We start from the raw sequence: 16,457 nt of genomic DNA, 5'->3' as shown, positions 1-16,457 counted from the left end.
TTCATCATGTCTACACAGATTGCTTTCAAAGCAGCTCATTTGTTTTTCCAGTACAAAAGATAAAAGAGTGTTCATGGTGTCGGGTCGAGCACTGGGCTCTGTGCAATGGAAAGAAGAGGAGGAAACCGAGCTTTGGAACCCACACTCAGTGATTTCACTGAGGAGTTCATATTCTCTGGTGGATGATGAGCTCGTCAGTGAGATCAACTTTGACAGGTTTTCACTGGATCAAAGTCTGTATGCTCTACAGCTCCTCCGTGGTAGAGGTCCTGATGCAATCCTAAACCCATGAAACCCCAACCAACAGACTGGATCAGTGTCAGGTCAGTCATTCCAGTGCCCCTTAGATCCTGGACCACTCTACTTGGTGCTGTGTCTGTATGAATGCAGGAAGCTGCCACGGTTCGACCCGTCTGCTGTAGTTCAGTCAACCTATCACCAGCTGGCTTGACCTCAACCACATCCTGTTCTCAACAGAGTTTTAGTGAAACAAAAGGTCACTTGGGGACCAACATTTGAATGTTGCTATGAATGTGCTCACCCAAGTCACTGCGCTCTCTACTGTCATCTGTCAATAACACGTCAAAAAGAGTGTTTGAAGTTCACATTTGCTTTATCCGTATTAATTAGATGCACAAATTTAACAATCACAAACATTTCAGCTGATGTGCTCTTCAGTATGCAGGCTCAGTGACTGTCACAGACCAAAGCAAGCAGTGTCACATATGCAAAGTTAGAACTCATCAAACACCATCATAGAAATAGAAGACGCAGAGCAGATTACAAGGAAACGTGGGATTACACTAAAAGCTGCCCTGTTGGGTTTTGTAGTATACAAATTAAAGTTATGTTGACATTCACCAAAGTTGTGTTTGAGCTTGAACACATGTGATGAATACATTCTCCTTTGATGAAACCATTCACGTGTACTGCCTCTGCTGGTGCATTGCAGCATTTCTCGGCACATTACTGCCACCTGTAGAATAGTGACATCATTGACAGCACTGTGTATGTCGTCACCCTTGTCTGTGTGACCTCATGCACGTGCACGAGAGAAATTAGACGGGGACAAAAAAACTCCAGAGGGAAACACTAATACAACTGAAAAAACAAATGGAAAAATTGGGATTTAAAATAGGATCAGATACTCCATAAACTATCTTTAAGTTTCAATTTATTATTTAAATCAAAAAAAAAATTGTATGTCTTGTGTTTTATTCATCTATTTTAACTCCATTTTCTCTGTGTTCGACTTCTATGACAGTGTTTGGTTTATTGTAACTCTAGATCAGACACTGATATGATAGATATGATAAATGTGAACTTCAGAACACATTTTTTCCCTCTGAGTTTCATCATATTTGTATCAACGGAGGTATGACCAAATGTTATAATTAATACACAGCCTACATTATAGACTACATCACAGACTTAATGAAAAAAAAAGAGAATCTCATATTTCCATGGAGAAGCAAAAAACCAACATAGCAAATTGGACAAAATAAAAAGTAAAAATAAGAAATGTCACTTTCTCGTTGATGTTAAAATGTTTCTTATGAGATTCTATTCATGTTATAAAATGATATTTTTCATGTTAGTCACTACACATTGTTTTAAGAACAAACTTTTCATGTCATAACATCTTGTTTTATCAAAAATCATTCTTGTTATAACACAAAATCAACAAATCTCTTTAAATCAAGAACAGTTTGTCCTTATAACATGATAAGGATTGTATAACCAGAATTTTCCTCACATTCATATATGTCATTAACAAGAAACATATCATGTTATGAGATGAGAAGGGTCTAGTTCACACAAGATAATGTTTCTGAGCCAAAATGTGTTTGTCATGTTGGCAGCAGGACTCTAGTTTTGGCTCAGGTCGGTAAGTCAGGGGTCCTTTCCAGGATTGGGGTCAGGTTTTGGTACCTGAAGACCTCTACTCCATGGTATGTGATTAAAAAAGCACTGATGATAAAGTGTGTGTGTGTTTGACAATATTCACAGTTGATTGGCACCATTTTTTTCAGCAGCAGCTTCGGTTCTGAAAATGTCCGAGCTGCTCTCCCGTCTCTGGCTCGTTTCTGCTGGACTAGCAGTTGTGGCGAGACGCTCCTGCGAGTCCGTCCAGCCGCCTCTACTGACAGGCCGGTCCTCCTCTGTCCTGCCTCGCTGAGGCTGGGCATCCGAACAACAAGGCACTGGCAAACCCTGACGCTGAAGGAAGAAGGGAGCAACGGCCCCCCATTTCCAGGACCTTGTCCACCGCCTCCAGCGTCCGGATGTACAATCAGCTGACACCTGCTGTCCAATGGTCGCTCAGGAGGAGGAGCCCCGCCGTGATGTCCTGTGTAGCTCTGAGTGTCAGGGCCAGAGAGAACGTGAGGTGGAGACCACTTCGTCCAGAAGGAGACTGAGCGTAGATGTGCAACTTAAACATAAACACAAACGTCTGTATCCCTGAAGATTGCTTAAATGAGATTTGGCACACAGTGGCACTACATCATGGGTGGGGGTGGGGGGTTAAACAGATCACAGTGTCCTGCAGTCTCCCTGGATCCACACTCCCTTTTGTAGATCCCTCACATTGTGGAATACCTGGCACCAAACAACCAAGAGAGAATATTAAAAACAGGTTAAATCAGGACAAATCCATTGTGTGGGATGTTGGGGACACTTTACCAGTGCAAAGCAGCTTTAATCTGATGGATGCTCTGGACACGATCTGTTCACTTCAAACCACTCATCGATGCAGCTGAGTAAGGAAGAAGAGTGAAACACAAGGACAGATAATTGTACAGTAGTTCTCATCAAAACTCCAACATGTTGGATCTGGTGACATCTAGTGGTGACCACCCTTCATCACTAGATGTCACCAGATCACCAAATCAAGTGTTTTTCCTTCATCATTCCCTGACAATGTTTTTGTGGTGAGCTGCGTTGGAGGGAAAAAGTAAAGCAAGAGAAAGAAACATTCTTACCCTTTATGGTAGATACAGAGGCAGGGCAGGCGAGCGATGGTGTCTCCCTGCACCAGCTCCTCCAGGCATATTGCACATTCTCCTGCATCCTTGGTCAGGACGTCCTCTGTAATATGAAAGTAGGTTACACACAAAGAAACTGCAGCAAATCATGATATATATGATACATGTTTCTGTATGTTTAAGTTGTAAAACCATCAACCAGCCAGGACGGCAGATGAAAATTAGCCTGCACAGCTAAATCTGGCATATTATGATAATTAATGAGCATTGTCCCTTATTAAATAAAATACACATAAACATGTGACCTTCATTTGTCTTAGTTTAACTTAAGTTTTTTTGTGCTTCTGTTTATTCAATTTTTCTGGAGAGGTATACCGTTTAACAGTCACTGTTCTACTGTATTATTATTACTATTATTGTCATCTTTGGTACGGAAAGTTATTTTTGTACGAGACTAGTAAAGTTTTTATTTTATTTGTGCTATTTAGTTTGAATTGATTTATGTGAAGACATTTTTTTTAAATATATAATATATATATATATAAACCACAAAAAAGTAAAGAAAATAGTTGTTTGCTGCTATATTAATGCTCTGAATCCCGTATATGGAACATTTAAAATATAATATTTTCCTGTAGATGGTAATTCAAATGAAAACAGTTTATTGCACGCAGGAATTCATTGCAATCGTCCCACTAGATTACAATATCTTGTGTGCAAAGTTCACCTGTGGTCAGTGTTAGAGAAAGCTCACGTGTTCCTCTGGTGACTATGAATATACACAGCAATATTCATGGCAATCTGTTGTTGACACTCATAGGTGCAAAAGCAACCCAGAATTCCACCTGTGCAACCAGCCATGATGTGTATAATATATACATGTATAGAATGTATACAATATACATGTATAGAATAAGATAAGTTTGTAATGCATATAAAAAAAGTATATATATACATGCATAACTTTATAGTGTGATTAATCTATGTGCAGCATACCAGGCTGTTCTAACTATAACTATGAAGAGTCAGGTGATGTATTATAAAGAGAAAATCCCCACAGAGAGTGGACTTTCACCAGGGAGACTGGTCATGTCCCAAGTGAAACCAAAAGTCAACTTCCATACTTCAGCAACACCACTTCAGTACGGATTGTAACCCAAACCACCATCTTCTCCTAAACCTACCCAAGTTTAGTTGCTCAAACCCTGAAGCGGCTTCCACAGGCGCACTGATGCTCGTGTTGCTGGACATTTGTAGGAAAATGTATGAAAAATAACAAAACATGTTTTCACAAGATATCATTCAGTCATATGAGGATACGTTAATTATAGACACATTATACAGTAATAATACAGTAGTGTGAATATATAATACAAATAAAAAGATTACTATGATATAGGATAAAATATATATAATTATACAAAAAAACACAATAACACTAAGCGGTAGTAAGATGGAGTAACATGCTTGTGTTGGACTTATAGTACTTCCTTAGTAATACTACACATAGTATACATAAGAATACAGGTGTACTGTTGTAATTGTCTCCACTACTACCTTCATATCTTTCATGCATACCCAAGTTGTAATTCTGTTATTACCAAAATATCCCTGAAGGCAGCATTGATGTGTTGGCTCACTTTGAAATATTTTCCTGTATGTGTTACTGCACTCAATCTGGGCTGAATGGCCAGCTGGAAAACTAAACCTCTGTATCCCTTCTGTGTGTGTGTGTGTTAACACTCAGCAGTTCTCATCTTTTCCTGCTATGCATAGCATTGGTCCGGGTCTAAAGTGAAAGTCAGAGTATGCACCATTAAACCCATCACCTGCAGCAAAACACACAGTCATTAGAACTGTCCTTATGTAACAGTGGATTAACCCACATAGGCCCAGAAAGCTAGTTATTATGGGCTGCAGCACAGCTCAGCTCGGCTGAGGGGGAAACATCTTTAATGACCTGTGCCGGTTCAATCATTCATGCAGTCAGACAGACAGATTGAGAATAATTATACTGATGTATGCTGCAGATACTCGCTTTGTTATTACTGTTTTCTTTCGTTGCTGGCCATTATTGTTCTCAGTAGTGTCATAACCCAGCTCCTAGGCCATGACAAATACGGACGAGACACAAGGGATGGTGATAAAGTAAAGTATTTATTTTAACTAAATAAAGAAGTAATTACCTTTGTGAAGTGTGTCAGTCAGTAACATCAGTAATGTGAACGTGGATGCGTGTGAGATGAAGTGTGGGGTGTTGTCAGAAACCAAAGACCAAAACCAAAATATAACGGGCAGCCACTGGCAGAGATCACTCCACGTACGCCGGAGAAAGACCAGGGCAGAGCAACACTGGAGCAGGGCTTTTATGCTCCAGGACCAGGTGCTCTGCATCAGGTAATCAGCCACGACTGCTGTTAGAGGCCGGGCCGTCACAGTAGCTACACACACACACTGGAGGATACGGTGAGATAGGACGCACGTCTGTGGGTTCACATGCAGTGACACTGGCACAAAATTACTTTTTCTAATTTACAATTATTGCAAAAAGAACAGCTGGCTGAGCCCAATCAAATTTAACTCTAGAGTATGTTATTTTTTCATGTCAATAATATTGTTTATGTCATTCATGCGTGCAGTGAGTCAGCAGGAGGTCAGGTGGCTTGGCCAGGAGAGAGGCTGTAACGCACATGTGATCAACCTGTTCAGCCTGTGTGACCAGTGAGCAACTTTCACTGGAATGAATGGGGCACCATCTTTTAATGTGTTTGATGCCCAGGAGTTAGCTTAGCATAAAGACTGTATTTTTAGGTTATGCCATCTGTTTCAGTCTTTATGCTAAGCTAGGCTAATTGCTTCCTGACTGACTGATAATCCTTCCATCTCACTCTCAAAGCAATTCAATATATCATCTGTATCTCACGTATTTCTATTCACATTGGTGTCTTTGTACATTGACACTGATTGTGCAACCAACTTCTGGTAGTCACAGAGGTTTAGGTGGTTCTATGCTCCAAATGTGACATTAATGTGGGCTTCTTTGTAGCCATACGCTGAGTGTCTTCACTCTAGTTTTGGAACACGCTTTGTCCACTTGGCGTTTCCCCTAACTATTTTAGCGGTCTATTTTGTCCGCCATTTTCGTAGCTTCCTCTTGGACGCATGCTTACGATCTGACAGCTGGTTACTTTGTACGTCATTGATGCCAAGAAATGTCCCACACATTGCAAAATCAGAAAATAGGTCAGAGTCAGAGGGCAGGGTCTCTGCAGATCCAGACACCACCACAAACTTCTGTCAGATGTGATGATTGAGAAGTATTATTTTTGTATGAGTCTACAAATTGTTTATTCTGAAAATCCTACTCATAAAGAGATGCCAAACCTTCTAGTTTCATGTACCATTAAATATTGTCTCTGTATTCAGCTGGAAGATATATTTTAAAAAAACATTTTGGCAACCCTGATCAATAGCTAGACTACAGACAACAGTTTAAAATATCTCTCCAGCAGGGGATCAGCAAAGAGCTTTTACTGCAGCGGGCTGATCGCTGAGCTGTAGTTTCCTGTCTATGGTGTTTACTAGAATGAACAACTGGGCTCTGGCAGCGTCATCAGTCTGTTTCACAGCAGGTTGTAAATCTGAAACAGGGTCGTGAAAAATGTCATGCTGCAGAATGCGGCTCTCTGGAAACATGCAGACAGGGGGCTGTGATGTTGTGTCCACGTGATAGCTGCTGTTTGTGTGTGTCTGGGTCATGAACCAGCGCTGGATATATTTAGGTGTAAATAAACAGCACTACAAGGCCAAACCACAAGTCCAATTGACTGAGGTGTGGGGAAGTTTCACCTGGATCTTTGCTGTTTCTGCTGTGCAGGTTTCCAGCAGTAGCATTCTGATTGGCTGTGTCAATCATTAACAAATGATGTCAGTGACAGATTGTAAGAGGTCTTTGGTGGCAAAAATAATCTGTTCTGTCTTTTCACAATGTTGATACTTGACATAAAAAACGTCAAATTAGACAAGAAAAAACATTACTCAATAGCATGCAAAAAAAGATTAGACTGTTGATGTATTGCACAAGCTGAAGAGAGAGTGTGTGTGTGTGTGTGTGTGCTATAGTAGAGGGCAGTCTTTGCATGCCTAAAAGCAAACAACTGAGAGGAACATGAACATGCTGATTACAGTCCTTCAGGGTCATGTGAGCCAATGTGTGCATGTGCGTGTGTGTGTGTGCAGGCAGTCAGCAGGAAGGCCTGAGCGGGTGATTATCTTATTAGAATGGCCACAAACACCACGGAGCAGCTGTGATCACGGTCAAGTGACCATGGTGTGGGGACACATGCACATCCACACCGCTCAACAAGTTCACATGGACTGTGTTGTTTGTTGACCCTCATCTTTACACCACATGCCTCCTATTTAAAGACAGTTTGAAGGACTCAGTCTCATCAGGAGACATGTATATATAGTATGTCAAGGGACACGCTGGAGGGCACAAAGGAGGTCTGCACACTTTTAGTGTTGCTCTTCCTTCATGAACAATGGCCAAGGATTGAGGAATCTCTATGAGAAATAAACCATATTTCTTAACAGTGTGCAGACCTCCTTTGTGCTCAACAGTTACGTTTGTGTCTTTTGTCTGAGTATTTTTGTCAGGATGTGCACACTATTGGTCCCTCTTCAAAAGACATGTTGGATACAAAAAATATTTAAACAAGGCTAGGAGTTTACAGCCATGCAGAAGGATGTAGACCGTGGGTATAAGTTGCCGTGTGTCTCAAGCGGATTGCCCTCACCTTCCACTATCCATATGGTAAGGGCACCATTGCTGCATCCTGGGCTTAGTGCCACCCTGCGATTGTGATTGGTTTAAATAAATACAAACAAGCTCGTTTTCTTTTCTTCCCTATTGCAGAAGGATAATGTGTGGAGTCGGACCTTTCTTCAGCACTGACACGGCGCTGTGGAGAAAGGTCTGCCGATGTGAGACTAGCAGCCATGGTAGCGGCTCTGTGACACAGTACTTGCACATAAATAAATACTTGCACATCTTAGTTTATCGTGTTAGCACGCTAACATTAGCTAATTAGTGCTAAACATTAACTACAGCCGAAAATGTCATTCATTTTGCTGGTATTTGGCAGTGGTGTATAGTGACAAAGTAGAAATACTTCGTTACTGTATTTAAGTCGTTTTTTTGGATATCTGTACTTTACTTTACTATTTATATTTCTGTTGACTTTTAATTTTACTTCACTACATTTTGCAAAGAAAACTGATGCTTTTACTCCGATACATTTCCCCTGAAACCTTCGTTACTCGCTACAAAATCAAATCTATCTTTAAAAAAAAAATGAATCATGAGACCAACGTCAGGGACTGTGGTGGAACACAGACTGCAAGCAAGCAGGTTTGGCGAATCAGTGGTCCTAGCTTGCAAGTTAAATCATTGGTTAATCACGTTAATGCGCAATTGCAAACAAGTGCTCTCAAAGCCGCGGCGTTTTGATTCCCAGTGATGCCCAGGATGCTATATGCTATAGCTAGCGAGCGACTACATGACACTCTACGATGACTGATTTCATGACGGAAGCAGAAATGGAAGCACCTGCTACTCCCGGAACAATCTACGGTGGTGACGAAGACCAGCACCCGTGGATCGCTGACGAGTTAGTGAGCTGAGGAAGTGTTGACAGTTGTGAGATTTTGTTGATTTGAGTCATCTTAGCTATAATCATTGCAGCACTAGTTGGCTAATGTTAGCTAACTTAACGTTAGCTAGCCACCACAACATAGGATTGACAGCAGCCGCGAGAGCGCGGCATTAGGGAAATCCTTCCCAGCTGTGCGCAAGCTGTCTGTGAAGCTGAACACACCTCTACCTGCCTCAGCGGCCTGTGAAAGGCTATTTAGCATCGCAGGACTAGTCTTCAGCCCAAGAAGAGCGAGACTGAATTCTCGCAATTTTGAAAACCAACTTCTTTTGAAGATGAACAGGACATTTTTCAGTTTCAAGTAATGACTGGGTTGTTACTTTTGGTGCTGCTTTAGTATTGATCATGTTTTGATATTTGAGTCATTTTGTGGATGATCAGATGGAGTTATGATGGTAGCAGTCGCCCAATTGCAGATTCAGCTTGAGCAAAACCTTTGCCTATTGTGTTCAAATCAGGCCCATTGGAGTTTACAAGGCAGGTGTCCTTTCTCAAAACACTGACCTGATGCATCAAGTGGATATTTTTTTCTGAACACAATATTATGCATTTGCCCTCTACATCCTCTAGTCAGATGAGCATACTTATAAACGCACTGTTACAACTCCTTCATAGTGTCATATTGCTTTTCGGAGAATTATGATGATAAGTTCATAGTAGATGCAAAAGTATACTTTTGTACAATATATTATGTTGAACATTGTTGCTCCTGGATGGATCACAGCCAACCCAATTATTTTCAACACAGCTCCATGTCCTTGGTCATGGTGGCCACAGCACTTAAAAGAATAAACTTCATAATTCTCAAAATTCTGACCCTTTGCTTTTTTTATTAACAGCATTTACTTGTACTTTTACTTTCAATACTTAAGTACATTTAATATCAGAAAATTACTTTTGATACTTAAGTACTTGGACATAACTATATGGAATCATCAATCAACTATGGGTTTATTTATGTTCAGAGCACAAAGCACTGGGTCATAATGCATACATTTTGTCAAACACAGATATGACATGGACACACCAGAGACGCAGTCGTCTGCTGTACTGATGGTTGTTAAGTACTGAGTTAACTAGTGCGCATGCGTGTAACGCAGTTAGTTCTAGAAGAACGGAAGATGTGGCGGTCGCTTTATCGCTGACGGGAAGAGCGAGGGATAGTGCACTAGAAATTGCCGCAGTGGATTTGAACGACGATGAAGGAATGAATGTACTTCTCACGAAATTGGACGCTGTGTTTTTGAAAGAGGAAACGGATCGCCAGTACGAGGCGTACACAGAGTTTGACCGGATCACAAGAGAAAATGGCGTCTCCATGGTCGATTACATTGTCGAGTTTGAGCGCCGGTAAAACAGAATACGTAAGTTCAAGATGGAGCTTCCAGATGCTGTGTTAGCTTTCAAGCTACTTGATACTGCAGGACTTAATGTTAAAGACAAACAATTAGCGCTTACCGCGTGTCCAAACCTTTCGTTTGCAACATTACATGCTGCAAGGAGAGCATTTAAAGAAGCTGAGTCCTCTGAAAGGATCCAAAGAGCCCTTCGTAAACAACTGCGGCCCATTGATGACCGATACGAAACAGGGGACAAAGTATACTACAAATGGGTGGATTGTACACAATGGAAAGGTCCAGGTGTGGTCATCGGCCAAGATGGTGCAGTGATATTTGTGAGGCATGGTGGCACTTACGTTCGCGTACATCACTCCAGGCTTAGAAACGTAGAGAGCCCACAAGCAGTGCTGGGAGAAAGGGACATTCAGCTGGAAGGGACTGAACATCATACAATATTACCAGAACCTGGCTTTAATGAGAATAACAACACTGAAAATGAAAGTGAGGAAAGGACGCCTACAAATGGTGAGGATAACAGTGAACCCCCTCACACACCAAGACAGCCAGAAGGAGGTAGCCATGGTCAATCTGACACATCATAGAACAACTCAACCACAACTTGTGAAGGCCTTAGTCTGAAAACTGGACAGGTAGTTACATACACAGATAGTGAGTGGCCAAGCACACACTGGAAAAATCCTCAGCAGGGCAGGAAAAGCCACTGGGACATACAAATACTGGTATAATTTGGAGTACATTGAGCCTGAGGAAATTTCTGGCACTACCGGTTCTGTTGACTTAGGACGAGTACACAATCTTCAAGTGGTCCCATCTGAGCATGTCGAGTTAGGTGCTAGCCATCCTTACGAAGACATACTTATTGTGAATGATGATGCCTTCATGTCTGCCAAACACAGTGACCTCAGCAACTGGAAAAATAATGATGTGTTTGAAGAGGTGAAAGATGAAAGCCAGAAATGCATCTCTACGAGGTGGGTGTGCACACTCAAGGAGACACCTGATGGTGTTGTACCTAAAGCGAGATTAGTTGCAAGAGGCTTTGAAGAAATGAACACTCAGGAGCTCCCTAAAGACTCACCTACATGTGCCTCGGAGTCTCTAAAAATGATTATGGCAGTGATATGTCAAAAGAAATGGCAGCTAAACTCTATGGACATTAAAGCAGCCTTTTTACAAGGCAAAGAGTTAACCCGAAAATGTCTATATCCGTCCTCCCCAAGAAGCTCAGAGCAAAGGAATTCTATGGAAGTTAAAAAAGTGTGTTTATGGCCTAGCAGATGCTTCTCTGTATTGGTACAACAGAGTGAAAGACACTATGCAGCAGTTGGGAGCTACTGTGTCACAAGTTGATCCAGCAGTGTTCTACTGGCTGGATGACTCCTACAATGTGATGGGACTCCTTGATTGTCACGTGGATGATTTCATCTGGGGTGGTTCACAGTCATCCCTCACTTAAAAGTTGCTTTTCAAGTTGGACGTGAAGAGCACAACAGCTTCAGCTACATTGGAATGGAGGTTCACTCTTTAGAGTGAAGTGCAACAAAGTATCTACATAAAGAATCTACAACCCATTCCTGTGGACCCCAACAGAGCCACACAGCGAGAGGCTCCTCTAACAGACACTGAGACTGACATGTTAAAGTCGAAGATTGGCCAAATATTGTGGGTAGCAAGGCAGAGTAGACCCGACATAATGTGTGACATATCCATCCTAGCATCAAGTATAAAGCATGCTACTGTTCAGACTCTGCACTCTGCAAACAAACTGAAATCAGAAGAGGTGATCTTGAGGTTTCAGCACTTGGGAAAAGACAGCTCGCTGAAACTAGTGGTGTTCAGCGATTCCTCGATGGGAAACCTTCCAGACGGAGGCACTCAAGGCGGACACCTGGTCATGCTTATGGGAGAGAATGGAAGATTTTCACCCATATGCTGGCAGTCAAAGAGGATCAGGAGAGTTGTCCGAAGCACCTTAGCAGGAGAGACTTTGGCACTTGCAGATGGCATTGACGGTGCAGTCTTTTTGGCTACACTCTACTCAGAACTTACCACAGGTAATTTGCCCATTGTGTGTGTAACGGACAATCACTCTCTTCTTGATGCTGTCAAGTCCACCAAAACAGTCACTGAAAAGAGACTCCGCCTCGAAATCAGCAGCGTCAAGGAGCTTGTCCACTCTGGGACCATCCAGCAGATTATGTGGTCAGCCTCCAAGGAACAGCTCGCTGACTGCTTGACTAAGAAGGGGACATCTGCACTTGTTCTGCTGAGGGCTCTCAGCGAAGGTGTATGGCAACTTAAAGGCTAAACGAGCTAATCAACAAAAGCCTTACTACCCTCAAACTCTAGTCATTAAAGTTGCAAGTTTAAACCTGTGTTTATATGTTTAAGGTTCTAAAAAGGTTTGTTTTTTTGTGACTATGTTTTTCTTTAAAGAGAAAGCGGAGTTTGTTAAGTACTGAGTTAACTAGTGCGCATTCGTGTAACGCAGTTAGTTCTAGAGGAACGGAAGACGTGTAACCATTGTTGTTAATGTCGTGCATACGTATTAAGTAAAGTCTTAAACATGTACAGTTGTCGCTGGAGTTATTGAATTAGCAATGGTTTCCAGTCAAGATAAAGGTTCCACGTCTGTCATGTTTCTATAGTCACAGGGAGTAAAAGTAGGACACCTCTGATGAGAAAATAGAGGATGAGGTGATCTGTAATCTTAAAACAGATAAAATCCCCAAAAGTCCCATCAGATTCATACAAAAGATACTTCTTTATTTATGGTCTCTCTCTCTCTCTCATCTAATCTAACACCACTCTGTGTGCGTGTATATATACTGATCAAAAAAAACAAAACATTTAATCATCACAGCGAAACACCTTCTGGGATATCGATCTGTCACTTGGCCGTGAGGTCAACTGTCAAAAGATCGACACTGTCCACAGAAGATTCAGCTCATTTAAAGTATCTGCTGAAGGCAATGAGGTTGATGAAATGTATGTTCCGGAGCTCTGGCCAGAAGGGGCATTTGTCCGGCACTATTTTGAGACCCGCGGGGCGGGAGTTAACGGGTCTAACCCTGCCCTTGCTGTGGGGGGAATAAGTGTGCCTGCTGGTTGACAACCTTTTGGAGAATTGTGACATACTATGAATACAAGAGACATTCTGAGCAAAGCAAGACTTGGAAAAACTGAACTCTCTCAATAATAACTTTCATGGTGCTGGGGAGTCTACAACTGACCTTGGCATGGGAATAGTCAGAGGAAGGATACCAGGGGGTGTGGCTATTCTCTGGATTAAGAAATTGATAAATTACTCATTGATAAATGTGGTCAGGCTTGGTGTTGACTGGTGCATTGCAATACAGTTTACTCATGATGAAAAGGAATTAATTATTCTAAATATCTATACAACCTATGAGTGCAATCACAATGAGGATGAATATCTAAATAGGCTTGCCTTCATCAATTCCGTTCTTCAAGATACTTCTTCTAGTATATATGTCATGGGGATATGAATGCAGATATCACAGACACAAGCTCGTTATTTGCCAATCAGATGGCTCAGTTCTGTAAAGATAATTTTATATTTTATATAAAGCGAAGTGCTTTTGCCTACAGATATCTATACATACATTAGTGAGGCCTGGCGCACTACGTCATGGCTGGACCATTGTATTAGTTCAGCTGATGCACATGCTTCATTGGGATGTATGGGCATTCTTTATGGAGCAGCTGATCATATACCTTTTGCTATGTCGATAAATGTCGAACATCTACCGGCACTATCTAGAAATGGAAATAGTGTCAACACAGAAAAACTTGACTGGTCAACTCTCACTGAAGAGGACATCTTAGTCTATTCTGCTTGTACAGACCAATCCTTCAGTAATATTCATCTACCTAGAGATGCAGCTTTGTGGACTGACGTTAATTCTAAGAATGTCTCTGCTATATAATGATATAGTAAGTGCTCTGTATAAAGACAGTAAGCCCTACTTCAAGCATAAAAATAAAACCCATAACATCAGACCTGGTTGGAACAAGTATGTAGCCGAGTATCGTGCTGAAGCCTGTGAAGCTTTCAAATCATGGGCTATAGCTGGTAGACACAGACAAGGGCCAGTGCTCGAGTACAAGAAGCTCACTAATGCAATATATAAGTATGCCATTCACTTCATTTGTACAAATGAGCAAGCCATGAGGGCTGATTCCATGGCCAAGAATGTTGTTGATTTTTGGAAAGAAGTCAGAGCTCCTAACAACTGCAAAAACATCTGTAACAGGTTCCCTGCTACCCGGTGGGTCTTGTGAGCACAAATGAAGCCAGCACACAGTTGAGTGACGGTTTCAAATGTTCTTTATTGTCATATAATCGGACTGGGCTTGGCCGTGTGCTCTCCTGCCTTGCCTCCGAGCACACGCCGCGGGAGTTTGCAGTGATCTCCCGTCCTGCTGTACCACTGTCGCTCGTCCCGAGCTGTCCCTCTCGCCTCCGTCCCTACTGGTGATTAAATACAGCCGAGAGTGAGACAATCAGGATCCGTTTCAGCTGCGCCTAATTAAGTCTCTTCCCGGCACCGTTCCCTGAACCACTCCCACACTCCGTCCCCTCCACAGCTGAGCCCACCCACGCCCGCCACCACAACATCTTAACTGTGCAACTGTTGATAGAATTTCAGGGACAGACAACATTGCTGAGTTATGGCGACAGCATTATAGTACCTTATTAAACTGTATCAAAAGTGATTTGTATAAGGTGGACAATTTTGAGAGTAATGACTCAATGGCAATTACGTCATATGAGGTGCACCAAGCTTTAAATAGGCTGTCTGAAGGCAAAGCAAGTGGTTTAGACCATATTACTGCTGAACACCTTAAATATGGTAGTCCAAGGTTAGCTTCTCTCCTCGCTATTTCTTCAATTTTGTCCCCAATTCTTTTTAATTTATATATTATTGATCTGTCAAAGCAATTGAAAACCTCTAATACTGGGTGCATGATTGGTAATACTCTGGTTAACGATATGTATGCAGATGATCTTGTGATTTTTAGTCCATGCAACCCTGGTCTTTAGCAGATCCTTACTATTACATTACAGTCATTTAGCACAGTGGTCCCAAACCACCGGGTCGCGGACCGGTACCGGGCCGAGGATCATTTGGTACCGGGCCACACAGAAAGAATAAATATTATATTATTTCCGTTTTGTTGAGTCTGAAAGAAGTTTAATTTTGAAAAATGACCGGATTCTCTCGCAATTTCATCCGCCTGTGCCTCTTGACACATGTCAAGACGCTTGTCTCGGTCACGTGATACGTTACCTCAAAAATTAAGCCCACTAACTAGAAAATGAGTGTAAAACTTTTGGAGAGCTTCTTTGCAAAGGGGAAAAGGCCCACTAAGGAGACAGAAGAAGAGCCCATAACTTCCAAGAAAATGAAAGCTTCATTTAACAGACAATATCAGGAGTCTAATTAAATATCAGGAGTAATTCTGACGCGCCAAGCCCGCTCTGCAGTATATGTGGCGACAGAAGATCAGCTGCTGGAGATTATAAATGACGGTGGCCTTAAAAGTATGTTTGAGTCAACAACTCTGCTGGTGTTTTGGATTAAAATCAAGGCTGAATATCCTGAGATCGCCACTAAAGCACTGAAAACCCTACTTCCATTTCCAACATCCTCTTTGTGAAGCGGGATGTTCTGCAGTGACAGCAATCAAAACAAAATTACGGAGTAGACTGGACATAAGGAACAGACTTCGGGTGTCATTGTCTCCCATTACCCCCAGATGGGACCGTCTCGTTGCAGAGAAACAAGCTCAGGGCTCCGACTGATTCCTTCTCCGTTCTCTACACTAGCTACCTGTAAACAGCTCACATCCAGTTTAAGACTCTGGTGCTAGCCTACAGGGCAGTGAAAGGAACAGCTCCTTCCTATCTCCAGGCCATGGTCAAGCACTACACCCCTGCCCGACCACTTCGCTCTGCTGCCTCGGGGCGATTGGTTGCCCCGTCGCTCAGAGGTCCCTGCGGCCGATCAACCCGGTCACGGCTTTTTTCTGTCTTGACCCCACACTGGTGGAATGAACTCCCCACTGACGTCAGGACAGCAGAGTCGTAGTAGAAGTACTACCCAGAGCCTTCTAATTAGCACTTATTGTATTACATTAGCTCTTATTAGCATTTCTTGTATTTGTATTAGTTTGTTGCACTTATTGTATTTGTATTAGTTTGTTTCTTCACTGTACTCTTGTTCTGGTTTATGCTCTTAGATGCTTATTTAAAAGAGGAGATAAACTTATGACTTCTGGTGAATAGTAGTTCTCTTGAATACCTATGTTGAATACACGAGTAGAGTCCATGTTAGTCTCTTCAGGATCCGGCTGGGTGTGAGCTT

The 16,457-nt window shown here is 42.1% G+C and overlaps 1 protein-coding gene across 6 annotated transcripts in view; it reads right to left on the bottom strand.

Moving 5' to 3' along the window:
- Positions 1 to 594: 594 nt before the first annotated feature.
- znrf2b (zinc and ring finger 2b) overlaps positions 595 to 16,457 on the bottom strand; it is a 70,396-nt gene continuing 54,533 nt past the window's right edge. Inside the window, exons 3-5 of one of the 6 annotated variants that reach the window (XM_076105373.1) lie at positions 2,985 to 3,090; positions 2,686 to 2,758; positions 595 to 2,601 (exon numbers count right to left, since the gene is read on the bottom strand). In XM_076105373.1, coding sequence (XP_075961488.1) covers positions 2,701 to 2,758; positions 2,985 to 3,090 — 164 coding nt within the window. In that variant the 3' untranslated portion in view covers positions 595 to 2,601; positions 2,686 to 2,700. Of the gene's footprint in view, positions 2,602 to 2,685; positions 2,759 to 2,984; positions 3,091 to 14,333 lie in introns of those variants that run through there. The other 5 variants (XR_012957584.1, XM_076105376.1, XM_076105375.1 and 2 more) reach the window with 5 other exon arrangements.

This window comes from Anarhichas minor, unplaced genomic scaffold, assembly GCF_050575085.1.
Source record: "Anarhichas minor isolate MPS153535 unplaced genomic scaffold, ASM5057508v1 ptg000032l, whole genome shotgun sequence".
NCBI classification, from domain to species: Eukaryota; Metazoa; Chordata; class Actinopteri; order Perciformes; family Anarhichadidae; genus Anarhichas; species Anarhichas minor.
Note: the sequence above shows the minus strand (reverse complement) of the source record. Positions and strands in the feature narration are given on the sequence as shown.